This window comes from Malania oleifera, chromosome 9, assembly GCF_029873635.1.
Source record: "Malania oleifera isolate guangnan ecotype guangnan chromosome 9, ASM2987363v1, whole genome shotgun sequence".
NCBI classification, from domain to species: domain Eukaryota; kingdom Viridiplantae; phylum Streptophyta; class Magnoliopsida; order Santalales; family Ximeniaceae; genus Malania; species Malania oleifera.
The window spans coordinates 8,956,597-8,969,467 of record NC_080425.1 but is presented as its reverse complement, the minus strand read 5'-3'; the positions used below and the strand labels follow the sequence as shown (position 1 = coordinate 8,969,467).

Here is a 12,871-nt window from a genome sequence, read left to right as displayed (position 1 = left end):
GATATTCTGGAACTTTGCCCCTTGCATCTTGATTCCCGTACTCTTTGAGTTCCATGGATCTTGCCAAGATTTGTTAACTTTCCGTGCATGCTTAGTGTAAGTCTTGTTCACAAACTTAATGCACAGATCAAATATCAAGTGATTTGTCATTATCAAAACAAGATTGGACTTGTAGAGTCAACAATCTCCCCTTTTTTATGATGATAAATGCACGACCAAAAATATATATAATGGGTTACACCTAACAAAGCTCCCCCTCAATTAATGCATCAAATATTCAATGAATGATATCAAATATTCAATGAATGACACTATGCTCATGTTCATACACAAAGTGTTTATCCTGAATCCAAATGAAATATGAAATATTCCCATAATGAATGAAATATGAAATATGCTCATAATGAATGTAATATGCTAGATTTCTCCCTTTCAATATCTCACCCTTTGCAAATTAGTTTCACCCTTTGCAACTTAGTTTTACCAAGACTTTTTGCTTCCATTTTATTATTTTTGCTTTTCCATATTTTCTCCCCCTTTTGACATCAACAAAAAGGTGTATAATTTGAATTCAAAGAGCAAGGAAATATATGCATGTGGAAAACCAAGGAATAAATATGTAATACTTCCCCTCATAATTAGTATACTTCAAAAGTTTCTTATAAAGTTCAGAAGTTTCAAAGTTTTGCAAAATATATCATTAACAATAGAACTTGCAATACACCAACCAGATAACAAAACCTTCAAAATTTCAAAGCTAGAACCAAATACCTAGAAAGACTCATAGTCGCTGCTCACACATACTTTTCCTTTTACACAAACAAAAAATTGATAGTCACAATTTGAAGCATGTGTAGCATACTAAGTAGTACAAAAAAAATCATCTAACATCTATGCATCCTAATCAGTGTCACTATCTTCAGCAATTCCTTTTCCTTTGGATTGGTGAGAGCCTTCTCCTTCTTCGTCTTCTTCTCCTTCTTCGTCTCTTCCTCTTCTTCATCGTCCTCTTCCTCGTCATTACCAACTTTCTCTTTTTCTTCTTCTTCTTCTTCACATTCCTTAGCTGAATCATCACTGCGGGGTACGGAGCTAGTCTCCATGGGATCACCATGTGAAGAACTAGCACGTGCATGCTCAATACGCGTAAGGCGCTGATCTATAGATTTAAGGCCATCACGCATATCCTGGCTAAAGATGTGAATTCATTATAGAATGACATGAACCACAAAGGAGGTTCAGTTACAGATACTAGTGGCTGAGTCCGAGGTGAAATAGGAGGTGCAGCAGCTGCTCTTCGTTGTCTTCCCCTTTTCAAGAACCACTCCTGATTCAGTTTTTCATATCCCATATGTTTAAGAGTAGTTAAGGTGAAGAGTTCATATCTAGTCCTCTTGATGAACAGGTCTGTCGGTGAGGCAACACTTAATTTTGAAAAAAAAAAGACTGAGAGCTCCCCCATAAGGAAGGGTAATTCGGGATGCATCAAGCTTTGCCCACATCCATTTTATGATAAGGCTGGCTAAATCAAGTTTCTTTCCTTTTAACAGACACCACATAACAAAACAATCAACATACGAAAGATGGTCGTAGGATCCAACTTGTGGTAGAATGTTGTTGGTGATAATTTTTTGGAGAATTTGTGCTTTGAGGTTTAGTTGCTTATACAATGGTGGATGCCCAAAGTAGGTTGGTTCATGTTCCATGACCAAAGGCAAAAACTCCTCAGGTGTAAAATTTTGTTGAAGCATCCATGATTGACCTAATGTTGGACATTCAAAATTTCCAGGAGAGACATTCAGAATGGATGCTAAACATTCAGGAGAAAGCACTATCTTCTTACCCTTCACCTCCGTTGATAAAGAATTTTCTTCAAGAATCATGTCTGCATAGAACATTTTTATTAAGTTAGGAAAGGTCCCCTTTGCTTGATACTCAATGAAGTTTTTCCAGCAAATGTTTTGAAACAAGGGTAAAATCTCAGGAAATTCAGATTTGAAGAACTGGAGGTCAAGAATCTTTCCAAAGATTGGTTCAACGGTAAGGAGTCTAGTCCTATACCGATGTTTAGATTGAGGAGATACCAACCATTGTTCAATATTTGGGTCATCTTTACTAAAGGATGCACCACGACTTGTTGTTTGCTTAGTTTGAGGCATTATGAGATTTCATTGAGCAGTAGATTTTTCCTTTCAAACCCTAGAACACGCGTAATCGAACTTGGAGTCTTGAAATCTAAGATTTTATCACTGAAGATTGAAAGGGGGTAAGACGTTTGGCACTTCGGGTGAGGGGAGGGTTTAGTTCAGGAGCCTAGAGTATAACTGAAATAGGGTTTCACGTATTTTAAATAAAAGAAATCCGCGACTTCAGGCACCTGAAGAATTTCCTAGGTGAAATTTCAACAGACAGTAGCTTTTTGGTCGCCTGAGGTTTGAGGCTTAGGCACCTGAGGTACATGTAGGAGCTTGAGGATATCAGTTCAGTCAACCGAAGTGCTTCAACTTCTAAATTTTCCTTATTTCTTTGATTTGAACCTCTCTAACTTATTTCCCTTAATATATAATGCTTCAATAATTTTCCTTATATCAACAACTTATGCTTAAGTTCAATATTCTCATTCCCAATTCTTTAACATTGTGAACCAAGCTTTTCAACATCAAGTCAAACTAATTTATACGTGTGTAACATATCATATCACCACATCACACGTGGTCAAGTAGGCATATAGTACATAATATCAAGATTGTTGGCTTTATGGGAAGTCAGCAGTCAACCCTGTTGTGAGGGATCGTAGCAGTGGGCCCCAGCTCGACAATGCTTGGCGTGCCAGCCCGTCGGCACCCCTGCTTAGAATTGGTGCAGCCCCTCATGCCCACCCGACACTTAGTGCGGGGCTATGTGCTGCCATTTAAAGGAAAAGGTTGCGCCCCTTCTACCACCAATTGGTTTTAGAAGAATCGGTAGCGCTTGATCCTGACAAGTGGTATCAGAGCAAGGTCACGGGTTCGAGCGCTGCCAGGGTAGCTGCTGGGGGGGTGATTGTTGGCTTTATAGGAAGTCAGCAGTCAACCTTGTTATGAGGGATCGTAGCAGTGAGCCCCAACTCGACAGTGCTTGGGGTGCCAGCCCGTCGGCACCCCTACTTAGAATTGGTGCAGCCCCCTATGTCGACCTGAAGCTTAGTGTGGGGCTCTGCACTGCCGTTTAAAGGAAAAGGTTGCGCCCCTTCTACCACCAATTGGTTTTAGAAGAACTGGTAGCACTTGAGCCTGACAAAGACACTTATATGATAAGCTCAGATTTTATATTTTCTATGTCTCATTAAGTTAAGCCTTGTAAAACAGACATCCTACGATTTTGGCCAATGATTCCATCTTCTATTTTATTTATGTGTGAAGTCACTATTTTCTTTTATTTTCCACACTTGTTTGATTTTAACACATTTCCTTTTAAATGGACAATCAAATTTAATGTGTCCCTTATTTTTACATAATATATAGGTGGTGTGAGCATACGAACCGATGAAGGTGCTAGCATAGAATTTTGATGCTTTAACAAAATACCCCATGCATAGGTTCTTTCTTCTCATATTTTCAATTCCATTGTAACCTATACCTTCTTTGTCTATGGTCATCTTTTGAGAACCTAAGAGTTTGTCAAAATTTTCTTTTCCCTTAGTAAATGTGTGGATGATCTTAACTTGATCCTCTATCTTTCTTTCTAGGTCTTCAAATCTTGGAGTCTTTAAGCCTTTGCAAAGAGCTTGTAATTTTACCAATTCATCAGTCACTTTGTTTGCTTTGCATTCAAGTTCAAGAATTTTAAAATCTTTTGCATTATCACACGAAATCTTAGATCTTAACTCTTTCAGCTCTTTTCCATCATATCATTCCTGTTTTCTAATTTCATAATTTCTAAATCCTTTTCAGTCTTTTCTTTTTTCAAAGAAGTTTGAGACTCACACAGATCAACTAACTATTTTGCTAAGTCTTTATTTTCTCTTTCCAACATAATTTTCTTGTTGGTCATCCTTGTTAGTATTTTAAGAACTTTAGCAAGTCCTTGTTGTACTTCCTCATAAGATGGCATATTATCATTATCAGATTCATCACAATATTCACTACCAGAGGTATCACATGATGTATCACAATCATTGCATGAGTCATTTTGAGAATTCGAATAAGTAGTAGAGTGAGTAGAGTGTACCTCTTCATCAATCAATGCAACTAGACCATAGTTTTCCACTACCTTATCATTTAAGTATGGATCTTCCCAAGTAAAGGACTTCTTTCCTTTGGTCTCTCCAAATCTCTTATCGAGTTCTTCCCATATCTCCTTAGCATTTTGACATGACTTGATTTCATGGAAAACATTAGTAGTTAAACCAAGCAATAGAATGTTCATAGCACGGAAATTTATTTGCATTAATTTCATATCATTCTCATTCAGCTCATATTCAGATTTAGGGATTTCAACATTATCAATAATTTTCATAGGAACAAGGTTTCCTTGATTAATTACTCTCCAAGTTCTCCAATCCATGGATTTTACAAAAATAGTAATTCCCATTTTCCACTCGGTGAAATTTTCACCATAGAACATTGGAGGTCTTGCAGAGATTTGTTCCACACCAATTGGGGATACACCAAAATAATCCATCGAGATCTTTTTACAAATTAACAATTACGTCTATGTAAACCCGCTCTGATACCAAATGTTGATTAAGGTGTAATCCCAAGAGGGGGGGTGAATTGGATATTAAAAAAAATCCACTTAATTTCCTTTTACACACTTCTTATAAGTTTACCAACTACATCTAGTTACTCAATTATGTGTGAGTGTGGAAATCCTGTCTATGCATGCAATATACTCAATTTAAATATAACACGAAAAATAAAGAATAAAAGGAAGAGAAAAGACAAACGTGATTTTATGAGGTTCAGCCAACTTGGCCTACGTCCTCACCTTGAGCAACCACTCAAGGATTCACTAAAAACCCTGCTCCTTAAAGTGGGACAGAGCTTCCCTTACAAACCGCTGCTTACAATAGGTACAGCTCCCTCCTTATTCGCTGCTCACAAGAGGTACAGCTTCCTCCTCACATCCGATTCACAACTCGAACCGTGTTTACAATGAAATCTAAAAATAACACTCAAAACAATGTTTCTGACAAAATCTTGTGAGTACAATTCAATTTCCTAGTACATTAACATATAATATAACTTGAAGCTCAATAATGTATGAAAAACGATACAATCGTTTGATGTATGATATGTGTCAACACACAAATTCGTATTTAATCAAAACTCCCAAGTGAAAATATATTTGAAATGCTTTGGAGTCCACTAGGGTTCTTGATTCACTTTGTAATGATGCACAAGTAAATTTGAAGTGAGCTATTTAACAAAAATTTGACTTCAATACAACTTAATCAAAAATCACAAAGTTTTCCTTCAAGTTCCAATATTTTAATCAAAGTAGGTTTTTCAATAAGAAGCCCAATGAACAATATATATGAATATGTGTTTATATACTTCTTGAATCGCAAATCAATCAACCAAGCTAACAAGTTTTTCTCAAAACATGATCTTTTCGAAAACCAGTTTTTATATGTGAATACACACTCAAGATCAAAACCTCTTTCTAATGATAAACACGTTAAGAGATGAGAGGTTCTTGAAAAGTAATAACTTGACAGATCAAACCTTAATACTGGATTAAAGTTTAGTTGGATGAATGAATGCCCTTTTTTATTTCAGTAGAGATTTTCTCAACGAAGATGGAAGAAGATTGAAGTGCAGAAAATCAGCTCTAGGGTTCAAGTCTTCCAATGAGATGTATATCTTTCTTGTTGTGTCTCTTAGCTTTAGATATTCATAATATATATTATATTACCCTTAGAATTAATCTCAGCCGTTGGATCAATAAGATACTTCGCGTTTCTTTTTAATAAAGAACTGATTTTTTGGCTTTCCCGCGAGTTCAGGCAACCGAACTCGACTTCAGGCTCCTGAAGTGTTAACTTCAGGCGCCTGAGGTTCCAAGATCAGGCGACTGAAGAGCCTCGGCCAGGTTCTTTCTTCTCCATTTAATTCTTCAGGCGACTGAACTTAATCTTCAGGCAACTGAATAAAATTCTTCAAGCTACTAAGGTTTGAGTTCAGGTGACCGAAATCCCCATTTTCTCAAATTTTCATTTCTAACTAAAAAATCTGCTTGGCTCCTTTTCTTGAGTCTTTCATAAAATATATTTTTCATGATTTTGAAAACATTTCAAGGTCCATGAGAGTTTCCTAATGATGTACATGAAATGCATGAATCCTAAAACCATTCTAAGTTATAATGAGCCTCAAATTAAATCATATGAAAATGTTAATACATAAGTTCTAAATACCCTTTCCCAAGACATTCTCGAACTTTGCCGCTTGCATCTTGATTCCCGTACTCTTTGAGTTCCATGGATCGTGCCAAGATTTGTTAACTTTTCATGCATGCTTAGTGTAAGTCCTGTTCACAAACTTAATGCACAGATCAAATATCAAGTGATTTGTCATTATCAAAACAAGATTGGACTCGTAGAGTCAACAAGATTTATTGATGGAGTTTCCAGATCATCAGAAGCAACTACACAAGTGGCTTGCATCAGAAAAGAGAAAATCCTGTACACATCTACCCTATAAGTGTTTGCAGAGTTCAGACGTGTTCTTGGATGGCCACTGAAATAAGCAGGTAAAAATTTGTGCCTTGCTTTTGCAAACTAAGTGAATGATTACATTTCTTTGATAGATGATTTATATTTTGTATAACCTATTATTTGAGCTACTGGAATGCATGCTTTATCTAGAATGCCACCTGCATGGATGATGCAATGATTTATGTTTTGGATGCTATAGAAAACTGTTAGGCCATCTAGTATACTCTTTTTGATTTGTAGATTTGGGAAATGTTCTATTTACAGATGGCATGCTGCTGAAATTTTGTTAACTTTTTTTCCAAAATAATCAAAGCCCAAAAATCAAGTGCTAAATATTTATAATATGATGTATGCTTAAATTGTTATTAAAAAGATGAGTGATTTCTAAGTGAAGATTGATTTTCATCCTAAATTGAAAATGCATGCATAAGAACATATATAGAGGAGCTAAGCACCATTCTTAGATCATCAGCAGTGACAGCCCCCTATTTTTTTTATAATAGCAAAGGGGGAGAAATGGATGGTAATGATGATGGTGTTCATTTTTTGTGCTTGAACTCTTGATGTTTTTGGAAGTCAAGAAAGTTTTTTCATTGCTTTTCTTAAGGATGTTACTGACTATTTGGTGTATTAATGCAAATCATAATGTACTTTTTATTTATTTTAACTTTGTAATGAAAAACAATTATGCTTAACTAATGCTTGCAAGGACCTACTTAACTTGATTGTTTGTATGAAATGTCTAGACTGATCGTACTGAACTACTTGTGTTGAATGGAACATTGCCAAATATTGAGTATACTAAATTGCTTTAGGCTTGTATGTATGTTTTGATATGTAAAAATACTCTATTTAAAGATGGCATGCTGCCGAAATTTCAATTGATTTTTTTAAAATTAAAATATGATAAAATGGTCATAAAGTGCACAGATTAAGTGATTAAATATGGACTGTTCTTTGGTTATGAACACAAAATCATGCCATGTACACACACACACACACACACACACACATATATATATATATATATGTGTGTGTGTGTGTGTGTGTGTGTGTGTTTAAACATTGTATACTAGCTAGCTAATTTCTTGTGAAATTATTATTTTGTAGGGTTTGTGGCTCTCAGAACACAATGACGATGACAGACACTTCAGACGGGTCAAATGTGCGCAACTTTTTGCTTTTGCTCTATTTCTTATTAACTGAACAAAATTAATTTTTATATTTTACTTTGAATTTGTACTTGTATGTATTTAAATTTTGAAAAATTTGTATTTCAAATTTTAATAATTTATGAATGTTTTAGTAATTCTAGTTCAACTTTATGTATTTTAAAATGTAATTTAAGGTTTTTACAAGAATTTAAAAATAATTTAATTTTTCCAAACCGTCACTACATGACCCAAACCGTCACTATAGAATCAACCTTATGAGGGCCAAATATTAGTTACGGTACTATAATCGTTACTAATAGTCAATTATTAGTAACGATTTTAATAATCGTCACTAAAAATCATATTATTAGTGACGGTTTCTTGACCATCACTACTACAATCATATTAGTGACGGTTATTAAATTTGTCACTAATACATGCGCATTAGTGACGAAGTTTAGCTAACCATATGTGCAATTTTATAGTGACGGTCATAGGCTATTAGTGAAGATTCTTTTCCATCACTAATACTCCACTGATAGTTATGGTGCAACCCCAAGAGGGGGTGAATTAGGTATTTAAAAATTTGTTGCCAAGGTCTACTGATTATTATCACAATGTAATTTAGCATAGGGTTATTCTATGCACTCATTAAACACACATACATATGCAGTAAATGTAAATTTCGGAAATGTAAAGAACACGCACGATATGTTATCGGGGTTCGGCCAACTGTGCCTACGTCCCCGCCTTGGCCACACCAGCACAAAGATGACCACTATAATGCTTTCTTAAACGGGTGGAGTGGCACCTATACAACCAAGTCAATTCAAGGGGTTGACCTCAACCGACACGCCTTAACAGGATGGTGCACCTAGCTTTCCTAACCGAGTCTAAGCCAATCCGGGACTATTCCACAGGGCTAGTCTCCCTCTTCCGGCCCGTGCCTAGAATACAACCAATGTGTATGAAATTGTTTGTACACAAAAATGCACTTCAACACAAGCAGATGTGTGCACCAATATAGCTTAGTCAATAATACAAGCACGAATGATATGTAAATATGCTCAGTGCTCTAATGTGTGCTAAACACTCAATCACGTATATATATTTTCAATCTAGATCTAGAGTGTATATCTAAGCAAGATTTGAAACACACTATTTGAATATTACAAAATCAGATCAGGGTTTCAAATATGCTAAGCAAGATAAATCAAACAAACTCAATAGGATATTTCAATGTATAAAGCACAATGGAGTTGTTTGAAAGACTAGCTTTTTATAAAAGATTTTTGCACACAAAAACTAGGTTTAGGTAACTTGCAACAATAATGCAAGAACCAAAAACCTCAAAGTCTTCCCACACAAAATTTATCAAATGAAACACGTGGAAGAACTTTAATGCTAAACTCTCAAAGAAAATCAATCAAACAATAATCCAAGTGAGAGTTCTAGCTAAGTAGGTTAAGCACAATAGCCTCGAAATACTCACAATGCTTAAAGAAATCACAAATGAGAAATATGTGAGTGTTTGAAAGAATATTTGGCTAATATAGGATTTTTAGGGTTTTGAGAATTGAGAGAATTTTTGCCCTAATCAAGTTTGCTAATCCTTGTTAATTAAGACAAATGAACTGGTATATATAGGCAAGGAGGATTTTTTGACTATTGGGGACACAATGGGTATAATTAGAATTGTCTAAAAGACTATTAATAAAATTAACCCAGTTTACCACATTTAAAAATTAGTAAAAATTATTTTAACCCACGAAATTCGGGTGCCCGGCCTGAGGTTCGGGTGCCCAAATAGACACAGTCAAAAAATCATTTTTAAGAGGTTCGGCTGCCCGAGTTGAGGTTCGATTAACTGAAACAAAGTCAGTAGCCAAATGTCCAAGATTTGGGTGACCGGAGCTAAGTTCGGTTAACCGAATCAGGTAGTTCGGTCACCTGAGCCTCTATTTGAACGAAAACAAACGGTCGCTTGAGTAGTTGAAAAGTGCTCTGAAAAGCATTCAGGTGCCCGAGGAAGATACGTTCAAAATAGGTTCAATCGCCCAAAGTAGAGTCAACATGTTGGCTTTGTTCGGTCGCCTGAGCCGCTTTACACAGCATAGGTTCGGTCGCCCGAACCCTCTCAACATTTTCAATTTAAGTCCATATTTTAGCTACTTTTAATTCCCCTGATAATATATGTGATATAAGGACTTTTGTGCAATTGTTTAGAGACCTAAGGTCTTTCTATTCTACTGGAGAAATCCCTAAGGTCTGTGTAGGTACCTAAAGTCCAACTATGGTTGTTTTGAGCATACCTACCTACCATGCATGATGCAAATTATTACAAGCCATACACGCGCACAGTCTATAATAAATTACATCCTCGAATGAAGAAATAATCAAATGAATACAAAATACAACACATATATCTTCATTCTTGGGCACGAACACCTCACGCCACCATGATATGACTTTCAGTCCTAAAGCACGCACAAGGTGAACCTGCATGTAATGCTCAGTACAAACATCAGTACTAAGAGTATTTTTCATGATCAAAACTGGGTGTGACCAATAAAGTCAACAATCTCCCCTTTTTTGATAATGACAAATACTTTATGCAAAAGTGGGTTCAGCCAAGAAAGGCTCCCCCTGACTTTATGCTTAAAGATGATTAAAGTAATGAGTAATAAGAGATGAAGTATAATTAAGCACAGTATTACCCACTTTTCCCTCTTCTCCCCCTTTTGGCAACAGCAAAAAGGGTTAAATAATAAAACGCGAAGGCAAAGCATATCAATTAGATACAAGAAGTATATTGGGAAGATTAAAAATTTCGGCAGCATGCCGTTTGAAAGTAGACCATTCCTAATCATAATTTTGTACCTAAGTGACCTATTTGGAGTTAAAACGAATAATATATAGCATATTTCAATCAATTAACCCAAACAGAATATGCATCAAGGAAGTATAAGTAGCATACAGCACTTCAACAATCTTAATGTTCTATACTCTCCCCAATGGATGATTATGCAAGGATGAAGATTAATCTTTCATTTGGTTTTCACTCATCCTTTCAAAAATATTTTTAAGGTTAATTTTATCATAATCATCTTTGGTTTCCAAAACAAACATGTATGCCTCTACGTGTGAGTCTGATACCAATCGTTATAACTACGTGGTAGAGAAGATACCAATTGTTGAAAACAATACCACTAGTTATAAGGACATATTGTCAGTTTTGAAATGATCATGATATAAAATATAAATTTGCCAAAATGTGCACATTGATACCAGTTGATATTGTATTTTCCAAAAGATATAGCGGTGAATGCAGGATATATATATTTACATATTTATTTTCTCAGAGCCTAATGATTTTGAAATAAAGGACTCCCCCTAAGAATATGCATTTTCTTTATAAATCAACTTGAGCAAAAATCACAAATTTTCTTAGAAACACACTCAAGTTTTAAGGAGTTTAGCATTAAGAAAATGATATTAAGTTAATAGCAAAGGTTTCAAAAATTTGGCAGCATTTTGTCTAAAGATGTAAACAATCCATAAGAATGTTCCAGTATTCTAAATAAATACACACAACCAACCCTAAGGAGTTTAGTCAAGTAATGCAAACGAGACAAGCATAAGAATTTAGATTTTATGTGTAGATCATATTTGCAAAGCACATCATCTCAATTATTTTGGGCAAATGTCTACAAAAAATTCGACAGCATGCCGGCTGTAAACAGGACATTTCCCAAAATTAACCTGCACAAAAACAGTTCTCAAACAGGCAGTATTTCAAGAGTAATGCATGCGAGAACCTATATTCTACCAGCAGGCAATTCTCAACCACTGCATCTGCCATGCAGGAGGCATTCTATACTAAGCATGTATTTTAACAGAGTAATCATTTAAACACACACACATGCAAACCAAAGTACTATATATATATATATATATATATATATATATATATATCATAATCAAATAGCATAGTCACCATATCATAGTATCTGTGTGTGTGTGTGGTGAATGTGAAAGTCAAATAAGAACAGACGTATAAACTATTTTAAGTATAGGTATAGACCCAATAAAAGAAATGTATCTGAATAACATAGATGATAAAATATGAAGTTGTAGAATGACGGACTGGATCCTCATGAAGCACTCCTGGGTCTCTCCGTCGTCATGATCATCATCTCCCTTTTCCCCACTCAGCTCCATCTGGTCGTCCTCACCGATATCCTCATTATTCATCTCACGCAACCGCTCACCAAGGATGTGGAAGTTCGCCTGCACCTCGGACCAAAAATTAGTGAACTCGCTGTAAAAGGAGTCAAGTCTAGCCTAAGAAGAAGATGCCTACTCAGTCATGGAGACTTGGAACTCCGAAAACGAGGCGGAGAGATCGGTGATGGCTACCATGATCTCGGCGGTAGATGGTACATGGGGCAGCTCCTACGGGACATCTTGAGCTCCCAGCTCTCTCTCATGTGCAGTAGGCAACCATATGTTGCCAGTCAACTCATATCCCATCAACTTTAAGGTAGTGGAGTTGAAAACGTTGGATTGTCGTACTTTCTTGATGGTGGCAAGTGGTGACCTATTCCGTCTCTCCTTAACAAATATCCTAGATAAAATCCCACCATAGGGTAAAATGATCCTCTTTCCCACGGTTTTGACAAACATCCACCATAGAATCAATCTAAGCGAGTCTAGCTTCTTCCTAGTGAAGAGGCACCACATGATAAAGCAGTCCAAGTAGGACACATGGTCCCTCAATCCTGACTTGGGCAAAATGGTACAGGAGATCAGGTGGTATACCACATTTGCCTCTAAAGTCAAGGATCTGTAGTTAGGGGGTGGGTCAAATCAGCTACAGGACGTGCCATTGCCAAGTTAAAAAAAGTACTCACAGTGAAGTCCTGCTTGACTATCCAGGTGGAAGAAGAATCGGGGCAGATGAAGTCACCACGCTAGATATCAAACGTCTCCGCCAGGTATGCATCATCAAAATTGATGT

The 12,871-nt window shown here is 36.1% G+C and overlaps 1 protein-coding gene across 1 annotated transcript; it reads right to left on the bottom strand.

The window, feature by feature from the left end:
* Positions 1 to 884: 884 nt before the first annotated feature.
* On the bottom strand, positions 885 to 12,273 carry LOC131163349 (uncharacterized). The gene is made up of 3 exons (XM_058119946.1): positions 12,229 to 12,273; positions 11,999 to 12,141; positions 885 to 1,191 (listed from the first exon to the last, which is right to left on the bottom strand). The coding sequence occupies exons 1-3, from the start codon at positions 12,271 to 12,273 to the stop codon at positions 885 to 887; spliced, it is 495 nt and encodes a 164-aa protein (XP_057975929.1).
* Positions 12,274 to 12,871: the final 598 nt, after the last annotated feature.